This window comes from Hylobates moloch, unplaced genomic scaffold (assembly GCF_009828535.3).
Source record: "Hylobates moloch isolate HMO894 unplaced genomic scaffold, HMol_V3 SCAFFOLD_3, whole genome shotgun sequence".
Lineage (NCBI taxonomy): Eukaryota > Metazoa > Chordata > Mammalia > Primates > Hylobatidae > Hylobates > Hylobates moloch.
Genome location: NW_026652278.1, coordinates 36040704 through 36064988, shown reverse-complemented (window position 1 = coordinate 36064988; position 24285 = coordinate 36040704). Strand labels below are relative to the sequence as shown.

The following is a 24285-nucleotide window of genomic DNA, read 5'->3' as shown; positions in this document are numbered from 1 at the left end:
GAGCTGGGGTTCTCTCCTCCTTTTCTGGGTCCTAGCACTTTTTCTCCCGAGGGCAGCTCTGAGATCTGTTTCCATCCTTGGCTTCTGTGTGGATTCTCTCTGTCGTGCGGGCTCTCTGGGGGCTTTCTTGAGGGCATCTCTTTGGGCACTGGGCTTTCATTCCACCACACTTACCCGGCCCTCATCCAGGATGAGGCTCTGGGCACAGCTCTCACACCACATTTGCTGTTGCAGGTGACCAGGATTGGGCTGATTGTTCACAAGACCAGGAAGCAGGATTTTCAGGTGTTGGCTGGATCGGCTGGCTTTCTGATGGCCAGCTATGCCTTGGGTAGGCCGCCTACTGCTCTCAAATTGTCATGGGTGACTAAGAGATACCCAAGCACCTGGGTCTGCTGGGAGAGATCGTGAGGGCTAGGGCTGGGTCTGCAGATGGTGGTTTGCCAGCCTGCCCGCTCTGAAAACTCAGAAACCTGGCCACGCCGCTTACTTGTCTGAATTTGGGGTCCTGTGAGTAACCTTGTTGGCTGGAGGAGGATGGCCGTGTACAATCCCTGGCCTGTAGTAGGGATGCCTGCCGTTTGTTCTGAGTCCTGAGCTCCATGATTAGATGACAAACTTAGCTGCCCTAATCCCACCTTGTACATCATTCTCTGAGGGCAGAGGCCTTGGGGCCCTCCTCTGTAGTTCAGGAGTCCATTTTCCTCTCCCCTGTCCCAGGCCAGAATGAATTGTCAGATCTACAGAGTTGAGCCAGGGATCTTCAGTTGCCTGATCAGATTCTGTTTCAATCCAGGATCCTTAGGAATGTCACTTAGATCAACTGCTCTTGTCTGTTTGGGGTCAGGGTCCTTGGGTTTGGATTAGATTTGAGCCCTGGAGGGAAGGGGGAAGAAGGGAAGCTGTTCCCTTCAGCTGAAGCCCCAGTGAGTAGAGATTTGAGTGACTTTTCTAGCACTGCAGGGGAGAATGCTGGTTCCTGATCCATCTGGTCCCTCCAGACTTTGGCTTGTTGTCTAGGCCCTTGTACATCTCCGCTGCCATGTCATGGCCTCTACAGTGAAGGGGAACAAGAAGGGATCCATTTCTCCCTCATTCCTGAAAGTGGAGTAGATTTAAAAAAAAAAAAAAAAAAAAAAGCACAGGCTCTGGAGGCTGGGGGGAATCTCAGCTCTGCAGTTCATTCACTGAGTAATGCTGGGCAAATCATTCACCTCTCTGGGCCTGAGTTTCTACTCTGTGTACAGAGGGATCATGAGGATTAGAGAGCATCAGGGCCATGCTGCTGTAATGCACCTGGGATACATAGTAGGTATTCCACAAACAGCTCTATTAGCTCATTCTCAATTGCCTACTCTCTCTACGGTTTTGAGACCACTGTGCCTAGGGTTCCACTCCTATCTAGCCTTAGAAGCATACTTACAGGCTTGCAGAAGTGGCAGGGCTTTCTGAGATAATAGCCAAACTCATTTTCATTGCCCTGATGAGCACAAAGAGGATTAGAGAGGGTCTCATTCAGGTTTATGCAGTCGATGGGAAGACATGCCTGGTGACCTGAGTCTGCCCACTGCTGTCTCTGGTTGCATCCACGGGGGGGAATAAAATTTCAAAAGAACAAAGGCTTCCCATCCATCCCACCCTCTTACAGGACTGATCAGTCAGGGGGCTATTGGAGGAAGCTGGAGGTGTCAACTGTCAGATGGGATTTTATTCTGGGAGGGGTTCAGGGAAGGAACTGCCCTTGAGTTCACTTTCAGGCTCTGCTCCCTGCCCCTCACAGATCAGCCCTGAGCAGTACTTGACCTGCGGGATTCTATTTTGAATATGCAGGCAGCTCTTCTCTCTGGAAATATATACTCTGGACTTACAGAGCATGCCTTTGATGTAGCCAGCCAAGTGACATAGAAATCTGTATCTAATGTCCCCAGGTTGAAGAGGTGCTGGGACCAGGGCTTGGGATGCCTGGAGTGGAGAGACTCTGGCTGACGTTCTGCGTCTTACTTCGTGCAGGAGCTGTGGGGGGCGTGTGTGCCCTGGCCAATGTCCTGGGGGCTCAGGTGTGCCAGCTGGAGCGACTATGCTGCACAGGGCAATGGGAAGATGCCCAGAAACTGCAGCACCGCCTCATTGAGCCAAACGCTGCGGTGAGCCAGTGGCAGCGGGGGCGCGGCGTGGCGGGGGGTGGGCAGACTGTGTCCTCACTGGAGCAGGACCCAGGGCTGGCACCAGGCCCCACTCAGTCTCCTCCTTTCAGAAAATCCTTTGAGAGAACATCCCAGTGTGGGAACTCCTTGTGACTCCCAGAAAATCCTGACTTTGGACAAAGTTGAGCACTATTGATTGTCAAACTTAAGTGTGCATTAAAATTCCCTTAGGGGCGAATTAAAGTTCCAACTTTTGGGCCCAAGAAGATGCATTGAAACAAACATCCTGTGTGATTGTGACAGAGTAACCCTAGGACCACACTTAGAGATGCCTGGAGAGAAAGAATGTAAACCAGGGGCCTCTAAATCTGTGCTATCGGGTGCCAGGTCCTGAAAAAATAGGAATGATTGGGGTTGGCAAAGGAGTTAGAAGGCAGGAGAGTGTTGTCTTCAAATAATCGGTTCTGTGGTCAGACTGTATACCCCAATTCTTTGTTGGGCAAGCAAAGTAGAACTTCAGAGAGAACGCCCATCAAGTTCAGGGTCATTCTGAAGTCTGAGGCAACAGAAAAATATGTGCCCCTGTATTCAAGTTTTAATGTACATTTTATCCTTTCCTTCCCTCCTTTCTTTCTTTCTTCCTTCCTTCCTTCCTTCCTTCCTTCCTTCCTTCCTTCCTTCCTTCCTTCCTGCCTTCCTTCCTTCTCTCTCTCTCTCTCTTTCTTTCCTTCTTTCTTTTTTTAGACAGAGTCTTGCTCTTTTGCCCAGGCTAGAGTGCAGCAATCTCAGCTCAGTGCAACCTCTGCCTCCCAGGTTCAAGCAATTCTTGTGCCTCACATTCCTGAGTAACAGAGATTACACGTGTGCGCCACCATGCCCAGCTAATTTTTGTTTTTGTTTTCATTTTTCAGTAGAGATGGGGTTTCACCATATTGGCCATGCTGGTCTCAAATTCCTGGCCTCAAGTGATCTGCCCACCTCAGCCTCCCAAAGTGCTGGGATTACAGGCGTAAGACACAGTGCCCAGCCTATTCTTTTTTCTTTTTTGAGACATAGTCTCGCTCTGTCTCCCAGCCTGGAGTGCAGTGGCGCGATCTTGGCCCACTGCAACCTCTGCCTCCCGGGTGCAAGCAATTCTCCTGTCTCAGCCTCCTTAGTAGCTGGGATTACAGGCACGTGCCACCATACCTGGCTAATTTTTTTGTATTTTTAGTAGTGACGGGGTTTCACCATGTTGGCCAGGCTGGCCTCAAACTCCTAACCTCAAGTGATCCTCCTGCCTCGGCCTCCCGATCTTTTTTCTTTTATTTTTTTATTTTCGAAACAGGGTCATTCTCTGTCACCCACGCTAGAGGGCAGTGGTGTGATGACAGCTCACGGCAGCCTCAACATCCTGGGCTTAAGCAATCTTTTTTACTTTTAATTTTTATTTTTGTAGAGATGGGGGTCTCAGTATGTTGCCCAGGCTGCTGTTTATCTCCTGGGCTCAAGCAATCCTCCCACCTCAGCCTCCCAAAATGCTGAGATTACAGGCATGAGCCACCATGACTGGCCTACTGTATATTTTATATTAAACTTTTTATTTTATTTTATTTATTTATTTTGAGATGGAGTTTCACTCTGTGCCCAGGCTGGAGTGCAATGGCACAATCTCAGCTCACTGCAACCTCTGCCCCCTGGGTTCAATCAATTCTCCTGCCTCAGCCTCCCAAGAAGCTGGGATTACAGGTGCCTGCCACCACACCCGGCTAATTTTTGTGTTTTTAGTGAAGACGGGTTTCACCATGTTGGCCAGGCTGGCCTCGAACTCCTGACCTCGTGATCCACCCGCCTCGACCTCCCAAAGTGCTGGGATTACAGGCATGAGCCACCGCGCCCAGCCAAACTTTTTATTTTTAGATAATTATAGATTCCCATGCAACTTTAAGAACTAATACAAAGGGATTCCATGTACCCATGATCCAGTTTTCCCCAATGGCAACATCTTACAAAACTGTAGAATAATTTCACAGTCTGGATATTGACCTTGATACAGAAAAGACACAGAATATCTCTGTCCCTACAAGGGTCCCTCATGTCATCCTCTTATAGCCATGCCTACTGACATTTGCCTTCACCGGCTCCTTAACCTCTAGCAACCACACATACATTCACCATTTTACAATTTTGTCAGTTCAAGAGTATACTATATGGAATCACATGGTATATAACTTTTGGGGATTGGCTTTTTTCCACTCAGCATAATTCTCTGGATATTCATCCAGGTTGTTTGCTGCATGTATCAATAGTTAATTCCTTTTTATTTCTGAGTAGGATACCATGGTATGGCTGTACCACAGCATGTTAATTTATTATTTATTTATTGAGACAGGGTCTTGCCCTGTCACCTGGGATGAGTCCAGTGGCAGGATCATTGCTCACTGCAGCCTCGACCTCCTGGCTCAAGCAATCCTCCCAGCGTATCCTCCCAAGTAGCTGGGACACAGGTGCACACCAACACACCTGGCTAATTCTTTTTTATTTTTAGTACAGACAAGATCTTGCTATGTTGCCCAGGCTGGTCTCGAACTCCTGGTCTCAAGCCATCTTTCCTCAGCCTCCCAAAGTGCTGGGATTACAGGCATGAGCCACCACAGCTGGCCCCCCACAGCATGTTTAACCATTCACCTGTTGAAGAACAGCTGGGTTATTTTCAGTTTTTGGCTATTAAAAGCTGCCATGGGCTGGGTGCAGTGGCTCACGCCTGTAATCAGGTGATCACCTGAGGTTGGGAGTTTGAGACCAGCCTGGCCAACGTGGTGAAACCCCGTCTCTACTAAAAATACAAAAAAATTAGCCGGGTATGGTGGCACGTGCCTGTAATCCCAGCTACTAGGGAGGCTGAGACAGGAGAATTGCTTGCACCCGGGAGGCAGAGGTTGCAGTGGGCCAAGAATATAACAATACAAAAATTAGCTGGGCGTGGTGGCGCACGTCTGTAATCCCAGCTGCTCGAGTGGCTGAACAGGAGAATCGCTTGAATGCGGGAGGCGGAGGTTGCAGCGAGCCGAGATTGTGCCACTGCACTCCAGCCTGGGTGACAGAGTGAGACTCCGTCTCAATAAATAAATAAATAAAAGCTGCCATGAACATTCATGAACAGGTTTTCGTGTGTCCATAAGTTTTCCTTTTTCTGGGATCAATACACAGCAGTACAAATGGTGGGTCATAGGGTAGTCGTATGTTTCATTTTCTGAGAAACTGCTGGCTGGGTGTGGTGGCTCACATCTGTAATCCCATCATTTTGGGAGGCTGAGGGGGGTCGACTGCTTGAGCCCAGGAGTTCAAGACCAGCCTGCGCAACATGGGGAGACTCTGTCTCTACAAAAAATACAGAAAATTAGCTAGGTGCAGTGGCATGCACCTGTGGTCTCAGACTCGGGAGGCTGAGGTAGAAGGGAAGATCCCTTGAATCTGGGAGGTTGAGGCTGCAGTGAGCTGTGATTTTGCCACTGCACTCCAGCCTGGGCTACAGAGTGAGATCTTGTCTCAAAACAAACAAACAAACAAACAAACCCAAAACAAACAAACACACAAAAACCCAGAAACAAACCTGCTAAACTTTTCCAGAGCAGCTGTACTATTTTAAATTTACACTGATGTAAACGTATGAGTGATCTAGTTTTTCTGCAGCTTTGCCAGCATTTGGTGTTGTGACTATTTTTTATTTTAGCCATTCTGATAGATGTGTAGTATCATCTCATTGTGGTTTTAATTTGCATTTCTCTGATGGCTAATGCTATTGAACATTTTTTTCATGTATTTATTTGCCATCTGTATATCCTTTTCAGTCAACTATCTATATTTCTTACTCATTTTAAAATTGGATTGTTCTTTTGACTGTTGAATTTTAAAGTTCTTTATAGCTTCTAAATACTAGTCCTTTGTTAGGTATGTGGCTTGTAAATATCTTCTCCCAGTCTGCAGCTTGTCATTTCATTGCCTTAACAGGTCTTTTGCAGAGCAAGTTTTACATTTTGACGAAGTACAATTTATCAACATTTTATTTTACAGATCATGCTTTTGGTATCAAGTCTAATAACTCTTAAAGAGTTCTGGGCACGGTGGCTCACACCTATAATCCCAGCACTTTGGGAGGCCGAAATGGGTGGATCACGAGGTCAGGAGTTCAACACCAGCCTGGCCAAGATGGTGAAACCCCATCTCTACTAAAAATACAAAAAAAAAAATTAGCTGGGGGCAGTGGCAGGTGCCTGTAATCCCAGCTACTCAGGAAGCTGAGGCAGGAGAATCGCTTGAACTCGGAGGGCAGAGCCTGCAGTGAGCCGAGATTGTGCCATTGCACTCCAGCCTGGGAGACAGAGTGAGACTCCATCTCAGAAAAAAAAAAAATCTTGAAGAGTTCTTAGAAGATCATAAAGATTTTCTCTTATTTTTTTCTTTTAAGTTTTATAGTTTTATGTTTTATAAGTCTGTGACCCATTTTAAGTTAATTTTTGTATAAAGTGTAAGACTTAGGTCAAGGTTTTGTGGTTTTTTCCCTAATGGATATCCACTTGCTCTAGCATCTTTTGCTGAAAAGGCCACCTTTCCTCCATTGAACTGCTTGCGTGCCTTTGTCAAAAATCAGTGGGGTGTATTTGTGTGGGTCTATTTCTGGGTTCTCTATTCTTTCCACTGATTTATATGTCTAGCTCTCTGCAATACCACACAGACTTGATTGCTGTAGCTAAGTCTTAAAATCAGGTAGACTGATTCCTCCCACTTTGTTCTTTTTTTTTCCTTCAAAATTGCTTTAGTCTAGTTTCTTTACCTTTCCATATAAATTTTACAAGAATCTTGTTTATATCTACAATAAAATCTTGCTGGGCCTTTGATCGAAATTGTATTAAGCCTGCATACCAATCTGGGGACAACTGACTTCTTTACTATATTGTCCTCCAGTCCTTGAACATGGTACATTTCTCTGTTTATTTAGATCTTCTTTATTTCTTCAGCATTTTGTAGTTTCCAGCCAAGAAGTCCTGTACATATTTTTAAAAATTGACACCTAAGGATCTGGTGCAGAGTGGCTCATACCTGTAATCCTAGCACTTTTGGAGATAGAGACGGCAGTATTGCTCGAGGCCAGGAGTTTGAGACCTACCTGGGCAACATGGCCAGACCCCATCTCTGAAAAAAAAAAAAAGAAAAAAAAAAGACACCTCTGCACTAGGCTCTGTACTAGGCATCTATGGACATCCTGCTGCCTGGAGGGTAGAAGAGCCCCCTGGCTGCCCCCTACACACTGCCTCCACTGCATTGCCTGTGTGTCTGGCAGCAGGTGGGGTGGGCTCTGGTGGCCTTTTGAAGATGAGCAGTGGTGCAAGTCCTGAATTCCCTCCACCTGGCCTGCTCTGACACCACCCAGCTGGGAGCGGGGGTGGCAGTTCAGACTCCTTCATTCAGTCTTTGCTGGCCTGGCTGGTGTTTGGCTGGAGTAGAGCAGTTACTGTCTGAAAGCTTTCCATCTTGCTAGGCAACCCCTTTTCTGGTCCTCTGGCTAGAGAGAACTGGCTTCTGTTAGTGCGTGTATTGTCTGTACCCATTGGCACTGTGTGCTTGCTGACTTCTTCAGCTCCAAGTCTGGGCCAGGGTACGTAGCACTGTGTTACTTCTTGGGTCTCTAGGTCCCTTGTTGGTCTTCCTTCTCTCTGCCTTCCAGAGTCTTCTTATGTCTGTTTTTTATATAATGTCCAGATATATATATAATTTTTATATAATGTCCAGATAATATTTTTATGTAACATCCAGAGCTTTTAGTTGTACTTATTGGGAAGAATTGGGACAAGTACATCTACTCCATCTTCCTGAAAGTAAATGCTCTAAGTATTTTTCTAAATGGTGATTTTTTTCCCCCTAAGAACATTAAAGTGGGTGAAAAAATATTGAAAACTGAGAAGTAGGTATGTTAAAACTCACAGCACTATTTTAGGCTTAAATATTTCATATACCAAAAACATTATTTATTATAATTTTATTTTCCTGGCTTTGATGGAAGCAAACTCATCAAAACATATTTTTCCAAGTCTACTTCTAGAGAAAGATTAACCATTAAAAAGACACCAGCAGGGCACAGTGGCTCACACCTGTAATCCCAGCAATTTGGGAGGCTGAGGCAGGAAGATCATTTGAGGTCAGGAGTTTGAGACCAGCCTGGGCAATAGAGTGAGATTTTGTCTTTAGTAAAAATAAACGAAAATTAGCCAGGCGTGGGGGTGTGCAACTCTAGTCCCAGCTACTCAGAGGCTGAGGCAGGGAGATTGCTTGAGCCCGTGAGGTCGAGGCTGCAGTGAGCTACGATCATGCCACTTCACTCCAGCCTGGACAAAAGAGCAAGACCCTGTCTCAAAAAAAGAAATTTAAAAAAATACAATAAATAAAAATGAAAAAATACACCAAAAAACCCCATGTATATGGGGCACACATGATTACTTATGCATGAGCCTTCAATATGGTGGGGCACAGCTCTGTTGGATCCTGTCTTTATTTAAAGTTTTGTTCATTGTGGATTTTTTTTTGCATTAATTTTGATTTTTAAAAAATATTGCATTGAAATATTACTTATTTTGTCCGGGCGCGGTGGCTCATGCCTGTAATCCCAGCACTTTGGGAGGCCAAGGCGGGCAGATCGTCTGAGGTCAGGAGTTCGAGATCAGCCTGGCCAACATGGTGAAACCCTCTTTCTATTAAAAATACAAAAATTAGCTGGGCATGGTGGTGGTCACCTGTAATCCCAACTACTCGGGAGACTGAGGCAGGAGAATCACTTGAACCCAGGAGGTAGAAGGTGCAGTGAGCCGAGATTGCACCACTGCACTCCAGCCTGGGTGACAGAGTGGGACTGTTTAAAAAAAAAAAAAAAATATTGCATTGAAATATCACTTATTTTGATGATTGAGGTTTTTGGCCTCCCCTTAAGTTCTGCATGCAAGGTAAGGGCCTCATGGGCCTGGCTGCAGTCCCAGGCTGAGCTAGGCACTCCACAGTGTTTTGTTTGGGTAAAGTGGTGGGTGGGCTCTAGAGCTCCCTCACAGCTATATCCTTACCTCAAAGGGGCAGATTAACTTAGATTTACAGAAAGGACAGCTGAGGAGGTAAATCTGAGTCCCTCTGGAGGTGAAGGTGCTTCTGAGATGGGACCTTCTATAAATAAGTTATAAGAACTTGCAGAAACGAGGGCCCCATTGGGCACAGGCCGTCCTGCACATACTGAACATTCCACTGGGGTGGGGCCTCTGCTCTCCCACTCCCAGTGCACCTGTGAAAGTGAAGGTCCCAGAACCCGCATGCCACTGGGACAGGAAAAGGAGCGGCTTCCAGGGCTCATGGGAACTGGTCTAATATTAGCGGTGTTTTTCTCATCTGGCCCTTGGGACGTCTCTATGGGGTAGGTGTTGTTATCACTCATTTCACAGATGAAGCAGCTTGGGCTGCCCCTGGGGAAGAGTGGATGCCTAGCTGTCATCCCAGATCTCTGTGTGTCATCCTGCCCTACCCCATCCTGCCTCACCCTTCATTCTGTGTCCTCTCCTGTGCCAGCTCTGGGCACATAACCAGGAATGCCTGGAACACCTTTTTGCTGCCTGGGCTGTAGGCTCAGACACCCCAAGAGCAGCTTGATGTCACTCTATTGCCCATCCCTGGTCAAACACAATGTCCTTCCTCCACCTTCCCACCAGCCTGCCTCCTGCCCCTGGCTATATTTAGGACTGTCTACAGTCTTTGCCACCAACCCTTTCTTAGGGTTTGAAGAGGGGCCACATGAGATATCTTTGGAAACCCATGGCAGGAGAGAGCTTTTCTCTAGGTACCTCTTATTTCCATCCTCTATCCTGGGTCTTTCCCAACTACTCAGGCTTTGGGTAAAAAGGCCAGGCTATTAGAACATCATGGGGGTGGCGAGGCCTGCAGGAGGGTGACTTACCACCCATTCCAAGAAAAAAAATCCATGCTTGATAAAGCCTCCGGGACTCTAGTGGTAAACGGTTATTAGTCAATCTTTCATCAGTGGTTCCTGGCCTTTTTATCCCAAACAACCTCTTGTTTTTATCCTCCTAAGGTTTTAGCTTCTCTCCAAATAAAACTTTCTTAAGGACTACTTTCATAGTTTTTAGGTAGTGAAAGATTCATCTAATATTTCTGATCAGCATGAAATAACCAGTTGCTATACCAAAAGCAAGGAAATTTGACGCTTCATTTATTCTGTAAAATTCCACACGATTTTAAATTATAATAGGCCAGATGCCGTGGCTCATGCCTGTAATCCCAGGACTTTGGGAGGCTGAGGTGGGCAGATCACTTGAGCTCAGGAGTTCGTGACTAGCCTGAGCAACATAGCAAGACCTCGTCTCTACAAAAAATGCAAAAATTAGCCAGGCATGGTGTCATGCCCCTGAAGTCCAAGGTGCTCTGGAGGCTGAGGTGGGAGAATCGATTGAGCCCAGGAGGTCTAGGCTACAGTGAGCCATGATCATACCACTGCACTCTAGCCTGAGTGGCACAGTGAGACCCTGTCTCAAAAAATAAACATAAAATAAAAATAAATAAATTATTATGGGTGCGGTGGCTCATGCCTGTAATCCTAGCACTTTGGGAGGCCGAGGCGGGCAGATCACTTGAGCTCAGGAGTTTGAGACCAGCCTGGCCAACATGGCAAAGCCCTGTCTCTACTAAAAATACAATAAATAAATAAAATAAAATGAGCCTGGTGTGGTGGCAGGTACCTGTAATCTCAGCTACTCAGGAGGCTGAGGCAGGAGAATCACTTGAACCCAGGAGGCAGAGATTGCAGTGAGCTGAGACCACGCCACTGCACTCCAGCCTGGGTGACAGAGCAAGACTCTGTCTCAAAAATAAATAAATAAATAAATAAATAAATAAATAAATAAATTATAACAATAGCTTTAGGTCCCCCATTATCATGGAAAAGCCTTTAGAGATCATGTTGTCCAGCCCCTTCCTTTTTTAGACAGGAGAACTTACTCAGAGATAATAAGTAAATGACATGCAGTTTATACAACAAAACTTCCTTGGGCAATGATGCTTTGCTTTTCCTGGGAGAACATTTAGTGTTAGGGTCAGGAGGAGCTATGGGGAGGTGAGGGCAGCCAGATACAAGGGGAGTAGAGGTCTGGGCTGTGCCTGAGACTCTCACAGATCCTTCCCCTTCCTGACTTCCCAGGTGTGGTGTGCCCTGCATCAGGTTTCAGGGAGCTGGGCTGCAGACTGCTGATGCTCTAGTGCCTAGACATGCAGCCTTGCTGTCTTCTCCCACCCCAGCTCGAGGGCCGAATGCCACTCTCCTCTCTGTTGGAGTGGATTTTTCTCCTAAAACCAAAGGAGGCACTCTTCTTCCCCAATCTGAAGTTTTTGCATTTTGCTATTACAGACCTGCTCTCTGGTCTCTAAATCTGGATTCCCAATCTACGCTGGGTGCCATAGAGTTGGCAGTTGCTTTCCTGGGGGAAGAGGGTAGGACTTCAACGTTCTGAAAGTGACAGATCTCCGAGTTCCAGATATGGGTGTTCAGCAAATATCTCAGTCTCTTCTAACAGGCCCTGCTTTGCAGGTGACCCAGCGCTTTGGGATCCCAGGGCTGAAGAAAATCATGGACTGGTTTGGCTACTACGGAGGCCCCTGCCGCGCCCCCTTGCAGGAGCTGAGCCCTGCTGAGGAGGAGGCACTGCGTATGGATTTCACCAGCAACGGCTGGCTCTGAGGGCAGGCAGGGTCCATGGCTGGCCTGAGCCCATCTCAGCCTACTGCCTTGCACTTGCAGCCTGAAGCGGAGAGCACAGGGGGATGAGGGTGGCGGGCAGGGGGAAGCCGGTAGAGGTTCCTTTGCCTACTTTGGTCCTTCAGGCAGCCTTTCACAGGCACACCCATGCACATCTCCTATTCTCATGGCCGCTGACCTCTCCCTTTTGTATCCTAAACTGTCTCTCTGGTCTGAAGAGTGGAAAGGAGCAATTTCTCAATTTATCTCTCTACTGTGGATGCTTTCCTAGGCCCTGAGGCACATGAAGTCAGAAAGGAAGGGCAGAGGGGCAAGTAGGCACAGTAAGGGAATTTTTTTTTCTTTCTTTCTTTTTTTTTTTTTTTTTGAGACAGAGTTTCACTCTGTCGCCCAGGCTGGAGTGCAATGGCACGATCGCGGCTCACTGCAACCTCCGCCTCCTGGGTTCAAGCGATTCTCTTGCCTCAGCCTCCCGAGTAGCTGGGATGACAGGCGCCTGCCACCACGCCCAGCTAATTTTTGTATTTTTAGTGGGGATGGGGTTTCACCATGTTGGCCAGGCTGGTCTCGAACTCCTGACCTCAGGTGATCCAACTGCCTCAGCCTCCCAAAGTGCTGGGATTACAGCCAAGAGCCACTGCACCCAGCCAGGAATTTGTTTTATCAAAGGGGGGACTACTTAGACTTGGGGCTTCAAACCTGAGTCTAGCACAATGCAGCTGGAAGCCAGGGCTACTCCTACAAACCCAAGTTCTGACTCCTTCCAGGGAAGTATCAGCTTAGGAGACTTGATCAGAAAAGTGACACTGGTCTTTCAAAGAGCCCTCTTTATCCTCCCACCCCTGCCCTCCACACTGCAAGCTGCATTCCAGCCACAATGCCCTTTTCTAAATCTATTTTCATTCATCTCCTATTCCGGTCTCTAGCCTTGACTCCAACCATTGAATGCACGGAGACAGCCCAGTGGCTTGTCAGATTGGTAAATAATGACACCTGGTGGATAAATGTTGCATTCTAGAAGACTATTCTGGCCAGCCTAGGTGTGAAACACTAAGGGGACTTGGCCTGAGATAGGGCCATCCTCTTGCCTACAGGCACTCTGCTTTTATTATTAAAAATAATCACCTTGTTACTACAATAAAATTTAACAGATAAAATTAGTGTGGCTATGTAAAGATGGACACTCGATTGCTATGCAGATCTTAGGTTTCCTGGCCAGATGTCAAGAACCTTTCTAAAGGCAAGTGAGCTCTGATGGTCTGCCTTCTCCCAGCTCTAAGAGCGGCCCCAACAATACTGAGCCAACAGGCATTCACTTACTGGAGACCTAGGTAAGGGGTAAGAGGCAAAAGAGAGCAAGTGAGCTATTTAGAAACACTTAGCACTTTTATTTTATTTTTTTGAGACAGAGTCTTGCTCTGTCATTCAGGCTGGTGTGCAGTGGCACGATCTCGGCTCACTACAACCTCCGCCTCCCAGATTCAAGTGACTTCCCTGCCTCACCCTCCCGAGTAGCTGGGATTACAGGCGTTCACCACCATGCCCGCCTAATTTTTGTATTTTTAGTAGAGACAGGGTTTTGCCATGTTGGTCAGGCTGGTCTCGAACTCCTGACCTCAGGTGATCTTCCTGCCTCGGCCTCCCAAAGTGCTGGGATTATAGGCGTGAGCCACTGCACCCAGTCAGCATCCTTTTTGATTAAAGTGGTAAGTGTTTAGGGCCAGGCAGCACTTTGGGAGGCCGAGGCAGGAGGATCACATGAGGTCAAGCGTTTGAAACCAGCCTGATCAACATGGCGAAACCCTACCTCTACTAAAAATACAAAAATTAGCTGGGCGTGGTGGCACACACCTGTAATCCCAGCTACTCAGGAGGCTGAGGCACAAGAATCGCTTGAACCTGGGAGGTGGAGGTTGCAGTGGGCCGAGATCGTGTCATGGCACTCCAGCCTGGGCCACAAGAGCGAAACTCCATCTCAACAACAACAACAAAAAAGGATGCTTTCTCCAAAATATTTAACCTTTTTCAGTGGTAATATTTGACTAGTGGCAGAAAAATGGAGATACATTTTTAAAAAAGGACTCCTTAAAAAGAAAGTGTAAGGTTAAAAAGAGAGGTAAATAGATACTTGTTTAGGGCAGAGGCTAAAGGAGAGAAAATAAAAGATCTCAATCTTCAACCCAAAACCAGGCTCTGAATGGCACTGCAGCTTGGGGCTTAGTGCCTGGGGTTGTCTCACAGGCAACTTCCAGAGGAGCAAGGCTCAGAGGAGAATCAAGTTTAGGACTTGGGGGAAAAGTTAGGGCTAGACAGGCAGGGTAGTGTACTGGGTAAGAGCTCAGCCTCTGGGCTTAAACAGGTCTGGGTTTAAGTTCTGGGATCTGCCCCTTAGTGTCTATGGGACCTTGGAGAAACTGCTTAACTTCCCTGAGCCTCATCTGTAATACAGGGATAATAACAGTACCTTCCTCCAACAAGGGCGTGCATGTAAAAGGGTTAGCGTGGCGGTCAATGTTCCACCACTCTCCTATTGCAGAAAAGGGGAAACTCCGGCAGGAGTGGACCTGCCAGAGGTAACCCAGCAGGTGTGGCCATAACTAGTCTCAGGACTTAAGTACTCTGATGGTCAAGGTGAGAGGGGTCCAGTAAAGGGAGTTGGAATCAGAAAGGCTTGGTTGCAAATCTCACCCAGCTGTGCCACCTACTAGTTGGGACAGCCTGAGATTGTCTGATTTAAATAAGAAAAAAAAGTTCATAAGTCCTCCTCCGTAGAGGCTGAGAAAATTAGATGACTTGATATAGTAAAGTGTGCAGGGTCAGTTCCAAGGGCTAACCGGATTAACTTTTACAAACAGCAAATTGGTTGATATTTATGAAGACGCAGGGCCAGAAAGTCAGGAAAACTAGGTATAGGCAGTTCTGGTGATTTCTTTATTCTTTATAAACACCTTTTCCTACAGTACAATTCAGAGAATAAATAGAGGCACACGGCTATAACTTCCACCACAATCTGCTGTTTAAGAGACATTCAATGTGAGGCTAGGGGGCTAGAGGTGGGGGACATATTTGGGTACCAGGGTAATGGGAGGCCTCCGTAATAAACTGCAGAGATCCCATCAGTAAGGTCTGATTGCGGCCTGATGGTCAAGGCTCATGATAGAAGAGCTACAGTAAGCCAAATGCTCCTTTAGTTCCCCACAGTCCTAGAGTGGGTCCAATTCTACCAAAACCCCAGGGGTTCGGGTGAGTCTTATTTATTGGTCCACTGGGAAGACACTGTGTCAGCCCAAGCCATCCCTACGAATTCGGTTCACTCCATGGTAGTGTCTGAAGTGGCCTAAATATTCTACCCTTTTCCCTGGAGTTAGTCACAAATACAAGTAATAAGATTACTGTTTACATGAGTTTTTTTCTTGACTGTCCCAAAAGGGGATCCTGTTCCCCATCTAAGAAAGAAGAGAGGCACACGTGGGGATTATCTGCTCTAAGTTGATGAAAGAAGACAGCCCTGTCTTCTAAAGGGAGGAGGAAATAGCACTCTTACCGAATCCTTCACGGGGACATGGGCAGGAATGAATACCAGTCTGATCAGACCAAGCGGAAGCCTGCAGCCATGATTCCAACCAGCATGAGGAGTAACATACGGAAAAGCTCTGCCAGCCAGGCACGGTGGCTCACACCTGCAATCCTAGCACTTTGGCAGGCCCAGGCAGGAGGATCGCTTGAGCCCAGGATTTTGAGACGCGCCTGAGCAACATAGCAAAACCCTGGCTCAATTTTTTATAATAATAAAATTAAAGGCTGAGCGTGGTGGCTCACGCCTGTAATCCCAGCACTTTGGGAGACCGAGGCGGGTGGATCATGAGGTCAGGAGTTTGAGACCAGCCTGGCCAATATGGTGAAACCCCGTCTCTACTAAAAAAAATACAAAAATTAACTGGGCGTAGTGGCGCGCTCTGTAGTCCCAGCTACTCAGGAAGCTGAGGCGGGGGAATCGCTTGAACCTGGGAGGCAGAAGTTGCAGTGAGCTGAGATCGCGCCACTGCACTCTAGCCTGGGCGAGAGTGAGACTCCACCTCAAAAATAAAAAATAAAATAATAATAATAATAATTAAATTAGAAAAGCTCTGGCCTTGATTTTCACAGGGCTGCTGTACTGAGCCACCCCTATCTTTTTCCTATTTCTCCAGAGTAGCACAGAGCACTGGCCCTAAGCTGGGGCTAGGATCACCTGTCCCAAAAGCAGCAGAACGAAGGTTCTGTATCACTTGGCAGAAAATGAAGCAGAAGGGTCACAGCAGGCTACACTGGGTAACCTGAGGTCTTAGGAACAGAGTATCAACCAGTGATAAGAGGTGGCTCCTCTGTCCTCCAGCACATAAGGGTCAGGGAAAGACAGGACCACCAATGACTGCTGCAGGGTCTGCTGGCCAGCATCCTCAGCACTTTTCTGTGGTCCAGTTCTGGAATGGCAGGTGACAGGGCACATACAAGGCCTCTGCTCCACTGTCATTGTCAACTCATCTTAGCTCTGATTCATTTGTTCACCTCGAGTCAACAACAGGGGCACTGGCTTTACCCAATACATGTCAGCTGGTGCCCACTGCGCTGTCAGGCAGTGAGATTTCTGGCTGACTTGGAGGCGCTCTGGGCCCGCTGAACAATGGCAGAACACTTCTCACGCCGCAGCAGCTTGTTGTTCTCAAAGAGACCTTCATTGCGGGGGATTCCGTGAGAACCATCAGGGAAAGTCAGCAGGCCTTTGAGGAGGGCAGAGAAAATATGGGAGTGACAATGGCATTAACGTCTCAAAGATGAGCTTGATATGTCGAGGCCAAAGAAGAGAAAAACTCCTGGCTCTACTCAGGAATACTCTATTGATGAGTTCAATGGATAGGTGTCAGGGACGGCCACTATGGATTGCTGGACACCCACAGGATTAAAACTAAACAGGTATATTTCCACCCATATTATGCCCACCTAAGTCAGCCATCCTGCTGGGCTGCAACTTACCAAAACCATCTACTCTGCCATTTTTAAATTCCCCCTCAAAGGTCATGTTGTCATATCGAATGAAGACTCCGACGCCATTAAACTTGCCCTGGGCAAACTCCCCCTCATACCTGCAGAAACACCAAGAAGTTAGCCTTCAGTGGAAAGTTAGCTGTCCAGATGAAGGGAGTCGAGCAGCTGCTGATCTCTGTTATTTAATGATGCCAAGGAGCAAGCCGATTCCACCTGTCACATAGCTCCACCTACCCCACCTATTCCCAAGGAGCAGAGAGTATATATGACATGAAGCCCTGATCTCAAGGAAAGAAGATAGGACGTGAATGGGAGTGGGGTGGAAAGTCACTCACTTGGTTGACATTTCAAATTTTAGGTCCACTTAAAAAATAACTAATAAAAGAACTATTATTCCTCATCTGTGTTCTGCAGGGAGTGAGACAAGCTCAGGATTGACCAGATATTTACCAGAGTCCCATTTTTATGTCAGACCCTCCCTTATTTAAGGCTAAGAAAGGAATGACCTCATACCCACCTTGAACCATCTGAGAAGGTCAATACCCCGAAGCCATTAAAGAGCCCATTCTCAAAATGACCCAGGTAGGTGCCACCATCTGCAAACATCAGTTGACCAAAACCATGCCTGCGGCCTGAACAAAGAGAAGGATAGGTGTCAGGTTGGAAGGAGGCAGCTTCAGGGTCCCTTCTTACTCTTGTAGCATCCCTTACCTGCCATCACCCTACCCACAAAGAAAACAAGAGAAGCAGTGACATTAGCAGGGCAGAGGATTATTAGCCAGAGTCAGGCACTGGGAAAACCTGGCTCCTGGGGCCTTCCCATCTTATCACTACATATTAAAGCAGGTCTACCCAAGCACGAATAAGAGAACACTTAAAAATAACAACAGCTGGCCAGGCGCCGTAGCTCATGCCTGTAATCCCAGCATTTTGGGAGGCTGAGGCGGGTGGATCATGAGGTCAAGAGATCGTGACCAGCCTGGCCAACATGGTGAAACCCCGTCTCTACTAAAAATACAAAAATTAGCTGGGTGTAGTGGCGCCTGCCTGTAGTCCCAGCTACTTGGGAGGCTGAGGCAGGGGAATCACTTGAACCTAGGAGGCAGAGGTTTCAGTGAGCCAAGATCGCGCCACTGCACTCCAGCCTGTTGACAGAGTGAGACTCTGTCTCAAAAAACAAACAAACAAACAAACAAACAAAAAAACAATAGCTGGCTGGGCACAGTGACTCACGCCTGTAATCCCAGCACTTTGGGAGGCCGAGGAGGCGGGCAGATCACCTGAGGTCCAGAGTTCAAGATCAGCCTGGCTAACATGGTGAAACCCCGTTTCTACTAAAACTACAAAAAATTAGCCAGGCATGGTGGTGGCGCGCTCCTGTAACCCAGTTACTCAGGAGGCTGAGGCAGGAGAATTGCTTGAACCTGGGAGGCGGAGGTTGCAGTGGGCTGAGATCATGCCGTTGCACTCCAGCTTGGGCAACAAGAGCAAAACCCCGTCTCGAAATAAATAAATAAATAAATAAATAAATAAATAAATAAATAAATAAATAAATAACAATTGCTAACATGTATATTTATAGTGCCTTTACTATGTGCCAGCCTCTCTTCTTTTTTTTTTTTTTTTTTCTGAGACAGAGTCTCGCTCTGTCACCCAGGCTGGAGCACAGTGGTGCGATCTTGGCTCACTGTAGCCTCCACCTCCTGGTTTTAAGTGATTCTCCTGCCTCGGCCTCCCCAGTAGCTGGGATTACAGTCATGAGCTACTGTGCCTACCCTAAATTCTTGAGCCTTGAGAGAAATTGTACAGGTGTGATGTGACCTTGGCTCCTTCAATCCCAAGCCTTTCTTCCTGGCTTTCAAATACCTGGTGTCCCCTTTATAATGTGGACTGTTAGAGGACAGACTTCCTGAGGCTCTGCTGGGTGGGCTGTATCCACCACAAGAACTCCCTTGAATTCTGTTTGAAAGGCATGATTACTCCCACAACATCTTGCTCTGTTTTCTGGTCAGTTCAGAGAGTAAGCACAGCCCTGTTGCTATAATGAAGCTGAAACCAGTGCTGCTAATCAGGCTGTTAGATTTGCCCAGTACTTTTAAGTTGCTAATGGGATACTGGTGGTTGTTTTTTTTTTTTTTTTTCCTCAGAGAGGCAATGTAGTTAGATTTTGAGGACACCGGGTCAGGCTGCCTGCTGTGTTTGCTTTCTTGTTCTACCACTTACAGTTCTGTGATCTTGAGTAAGTTACTTAGCTTCTCCTTGCCTCAATTTCCCCATCTGTTAAATGGGAATAATAATAGTATGTGCCTACCTCATAAGGTTGTCATGAGGATTAAATAAGATGATAAATACAAAATGCTTAGAAGAGAGGCTGGCATGGGCTGGGCATGGTGGCTGATGCCTGTAATCCCAGCACTTTGGGAGGCCGAGGTGGGCAGATCACCTGAGGTCAGGAGTTCGAGACCAGCCTGGCCAACATGGTGAAACCCCATCTCTACTAAAAATACAAAAATTAGCCAGATGTGGTGGCAGGCGCCTGTAATCCCAGCTACTCGGGAGGCTAAGGCACGAGAATCGCTTGAACCCAGGGGGCAGAGGTTGCAGTGAGCCGAGATTGCACCACTGCACTCCAGCCTGGGCAACATAGTGAGCGAGCAAGACCTCATCTCAAAAAACAAAACAAAACAAAACAAAAACAAAAACAAAAAAAAGAAAAATATAACTCATCCCTGGAGGTTGAATTAACAATAGCATTTTCGAATTCCTTTATTTAATCCTAAAATGGAATAAAGGAAAGGCAGGCACTATATGGAATTAAATCCTGGAGTTGAAAATGAAGATCCATAAAGTTGGCTATATATCCTGATGCATTTGTCTTCCAGCAAATGAAGTGTTCATCACTGGATACTCCCCAGGGGTCCTTCTCACCCTCCTTCCACTCGCCACGATATTCCTCCCCACTGGAGTAGGTGAAGGAACCTTTTGTCAGAGTCATGGTGACAGATTACAGGATAAAAGGATGAAACTGTAGGAAATAAGCAAAGGAGAACCAGTGTCATGGAATGGCGGGAGGAAAGGACTGCAAAGCAATTTTGTAGATACATTCTAAAGGCCACCAGCCTGGTAAGTGTACGCTGCCTTAGGTGCATTTAACCAAAATACCCCTATCTCCAACCACCACCAGCACCGTCATCTCCACCTCTGCCCAAGTGCTCTTACCCTCCTGCTTATCTTAAAAGTTTTCAGGCTGGGCGCGGTGGCTCATGCTTGTAATCCCAGCACTTTGGGAGGCCGAGGCGGGTGGATCACGAGGTCAGGAGATCGAGACCATGGTGAAACCCCGTCTCTACTAAAAATACAAAAAATTAGCCGGGCGTGGTGGCGGGTGCCTGTAGTCCCAGCTACTCAGAGAGGCTGAGGCAGGAGAATGGCGTGAACCCGGGAGGCGGAGCTTGCAGTGAGCCGAGATTGCGCCACTGCACTCTAGCCTGGGCGACAGAGCGAGACTCCGTCTCAAAAAAAAAAAAAAAAAAAAAAGTTTTCAGACAGTTCCTGTTTTCTATGACCTGGAATGGAAATGGAGGATTAATCTACAAATATTTATTTGATACCTACTACATGCTCAGTTGATGTATAAAATACAGTATCTTCCCTTGACGAGTTTATAATCTAGTTAATAAGACTAACACCAGCCCAGCATCAGAGTGTGCTGGGATAGAGGCCAACATTGCGAATACAACATTAATGAGAGCATGAGAAGTAGTTTTCCATCAGAATAGCAGAAAAAAATGCTTTCCAGTACAGATGGGCATTTTGATCAGGCAATCCTCAGCTCTTCCCAGAACTAAGTCACAGCACTAAAAGTCAGCTTATGGTTGAAGTTTCATTCCTTCAAAACACATCAGTTAGAATCTGAAGGGCTGTATCTTCCACTAAATCTTATAATTAAACAACCATTCCAAAACCTAAACACAAAATCACTATTTATACAAAAAGATTATAAGAGCATCTCCTTTAGATGTCTGGCAGCAGTTAACCAACTTGTTTTCACTCAAAATTTGGAAGGAGTTATTGCAGTGGGATTTGAGGAGTCATATTGACTACACAGGGACTCAGGGAAAGTACTGCCTTGTATTTATTTACTTTTTCTCAAGGCTACGTGAAACTTCCAAAGAGTGGCATTCTACCTTGTTCCAGAAGGAACAGTAGAAGATTGCTGAAAGAAGGGAACATTTCTCCAGTTTGAGGGTTATTTACGGACAAAGTACTAGTTCTCAAGTTGTACACCTAACCACTTTTTTTTTTTTTTTTTGAGACAGAGTCTCACTGTGTCACCCAGGCTGGAGTCTAATGGCGTGATCTTGGCTCACTGCAACCTCCGCCTCCCAGGCTCAAGAGATTCTCGTGCCTCAGTCTCCTGAGTAGCTGGGATTACAGGCGTGCCATCACGGCCAGCTAATTTTCATATTTTTAGTAGAGATGGGGTTTCACTATGTTGGCCAGGCTGGTCTCAAACTTCTGGCCTCATGTGATCTGCCTGTCTTGGACTCCCAAAGTGCTGGGGTTATAGGCATGAGCCACCACGCCCAGCCCCTAACCACTTTTTTAGTATGCTGTTAGCTCTTGGGGATTATACTCTAAATATTTTAAGGAAGCCAATGAAACCGAAAAGTTTACCTTCTTATTACCAAATGTGGCGGACTGTATTTCCAAGATGTTTGCAACAGTATCTTCTGTCTTACATGTTTGTCTACAATTTGATCTGGCCATTGATCCATTAAAAGGTGAAATCTACCTCCCCTCCCTTGAATCTGAGTAGGCTTGTGACCGCTTGGACCAAAAGAACACAATGAAAATGATGGTGTGGGCCGGGTGTGGTGGCTCACGCCTGTAATCCCAGCATTTTGGGAGGCCGAGGCGGACGGATCACCTGAGGTCAGAAGTTCAAGACTAGCCTGACCAACATGGAGAAACCCCGTCTCTACTAAAAATACAAAATTAGCTGGGTGTGGTGGCCCATGCCTGTAATCCCAGCTACTTGGAGGCTGAGGCAGGAGAATTGCTTAACCCAGGAGGCAGAGGTTGCAGTGAGCCAAGATCGCGCCATTGCACTCCAGCCTGGGCAACAAGAGTGAAACTCTGTCTCAAAAGAAAATGGTGGTGTGTTCTGAGGTTAGATCATAAAAGCTGATGCAACTTCCATCTTGTCACTCATACACTCACACTTGGGGATCTAAGCCACCACATAAAAAACCTGACTACCCAGAGGCTAACACTGAAAGCCAAGCCACACAGAAATGCCATATATTGGTGCTCCAGTTGGCTGCCCTTACCTTTGAATCATCCTATCCCACATACCAGGCATCAGTGAAGGAGCCTTCAGATGATTCCAGCCCTCAGCCATTGAGCCTGCATTCCATCCCATATCAGGGAGCAGAGAGAGGCCTCCCCATGGTGCCAGGTCCAAATTCCCTCACCCACAGAATCCATGAGCATCATATGGGTGTTTTTGTTTGTTTGTTTTGTTTTTTGAGACAGTCTTGCTCTGTCACCCTGGCTGGAGTACAGTGGCGTGATCTCGGCTCACTGCAAGCTCTGCCTCCTGGGTTCAAGCAATTCTCCTGCCTTAGCCTCCCGAGTAGCTAGGACTACAGGTGCTCGCCACCATGTCCGGCTAATTTTTTTTTTTTTGAGACGGAGTCTCGCTGTCTCCCAGGCTGGAGTTCAGTGGTGCAATCTCAGCTCACTGCAAGCTCTGCCTCCCAGGTTCTCGCCATTCTCCTGCCTCAGCCTCCCCAGTAGCTGGGACTACAGGCGCCCGCCACCATGCCCGGATAATTTTTTTTTGTATTTTTAGTGGAGACGGGGTTTCACCATGTTAGCCAGGATGGTCTCGATCTCCTGACCTTGTGATCTGCCCGCCTCGGCCTCCCAAAGTGCTGGGATTACAGGCGTGAACCACCGCGCCCGGCCGAAATATTCTTTTTTAAGTGTTTTAAAAGGAGCTCGAAATAACTGTTTTTCATTATAAGTCTAACCTCCTCTTTCCTCGTGTGAAAAGTAAAGAAATGCATCGTTGCTATATGAAGGATTCGTTTAGGAAGACTGTGGGATGGTTAGATTGAAGAAAGTGGGAAGAAAATACTGGCGCCAAAAAGATTTTTTTTTTTTTCTTAAAAGCGATGATGACCTGGGGGTGATTGGGACTAGGGAGTAATACCGCCAGAATACTATCCTATTTCACGGGAAAGGGAATGCCAGGGCTGGACTCCGATATAGCAGTTATTCCTGCTGGTACCTAAGCAGTTCAGAGATGCTATACTGCAGGGATACCACTCATAAACTAAATGAAGCCTCCCATTCCCCAGGCTTCCATATGTGGGAGTTCTCTCCACCCGTGAGATAAAGGCGGGCCCAGGGAAAACAAAGCCCTAGGCCACAACAAGGCAACACCTTCTCGCACCCCATTTTCACCTTCCAGCCGCGTTCCTTCCTGCTATCCGGGCCCGCTCTCCCGCCCGGCAGGGTCTAACCCTCACACAGGTCTGCCAATTCCCCTGATGCAAACCTCCACCCTTTGCTCGCTAACCCCAGTCCAGTCAGCTCTCCCGGGCCTCGACCCCCGCGGTGGAGACTAAAGGGTTCAGGTTTGGGTCCCCCACAGGCAACCGCCCTCAGGTCAGCGTATCCGAGGTGGAGCCGCGCCCCCGAGCCGGGTCATCTCGTGCTCCGTTTCTCAGTGCCCACCTGACCGATCACACTCTTTCCCGGCCCCCTCCCTCCTGCGCCTCCAGCCAACCTGCGGCCGGCCTTTCGGGATGACCGTCACGCCTGGACGCAGGGCTCCAGCGCCTCGGACTTTTCCTCTGATGGGCTCCCGGCTGCCACCTTGCTCTCCGCCACCTCCACCAGCGATTGCCCCACTTGACGCCGCCATCCTGGGCGACCGCACTGGGTACAATTCCCGCTGCCCATTGGCTGTTACCTAGGCAACCGGGAGCAACGCCACACCGCATTGGCCCAGCCCGCCTCCACGCCATCTTTGTGCGGGGCAGAGTGTTTGCGAACCGGAGCTAACTATGTGAAAGAGGGGTGGTCCCACCTCTGCAACTCAGATAAAGACAGAGGATCCAGATCTGGCCTACCCAGAGGCCGTCTAGTTGAAATGGCAACCCCAAAGAAAACCAAACCTGCGCCCGAAGCAACAGTGACCATCAACGCGAGCGGCTCTGATCTTGCTCCAGTCCCCACTGCTGTCAAGGGCCCCGCCGCGGAGTTTAAGGCAGATCCTAAATCCAGCTTCAGAGAAGCAGCTTTGTAAATTGTAACACGCTGGGC

At 47.5% G+C, this 24285-nt stretch overlaps 2 protein-coding genes across 6 annotated transcripts in view; one reads left to right on the top strand and one right to left on the bottom strand.

Annotated features, from left to right (window-relative positions):
• HOGA1 (4-hydroxy-2-oxoglutarate aldolase 1) overlaps nt 1-13074 on the top strand; it is a 29074-nt gene extending 16000 nt beyond the window's left edge. For 3 of the 5 annotated variants that reach the window (XM_032135077.2, XM_032135087.2, XM_032135062.2), the window contains 2 exons: nt 235-331; nt 2011-2816. In XM_032135077.2, the coding sequence (XP_031990968.1) occupies nt 235-331; nt 2011-2297 (384 nt within the window). In that variant the 3' untranslated portion in view covers nt 2298-2816. Of the gene's footprint in view, nt 1-234; nt 332-2010; nt 2817-11754 lie in introns of those variants that run through there. The other 2 variants (XM_032135069.2, XM_032135096.2) reach the window with 2 other exon arrangements.
• Nucleotides 13075-14270: 1196 nt separating this feature from the next.
• MORN4 (MORN repeat containing 4) lies at nt 14271-23864 on the bottom strand. The gene is made up of 5 exons (XM_032135142.2): nt 23747-23864; nt 19876-19972; nt 17465-17579; nt 16936-17045; nt 14271-16682 (listed from the first exon to the last, which is right to left on the bottom strand). Exons 2-5 carry the CDS (start codon nt 19940-19942, stop codon nt 16534-16536), a joined length of 441 nt encoding a protein of 146 aa, XP_031991033.1. The 5' UTR covers nt 19943-19972; nt 23747-23864; the 3' UTR covers nt 14271-16533.
• Between the last annotated feature and the right edge of the window lie 421 nt (nt 23865-24285).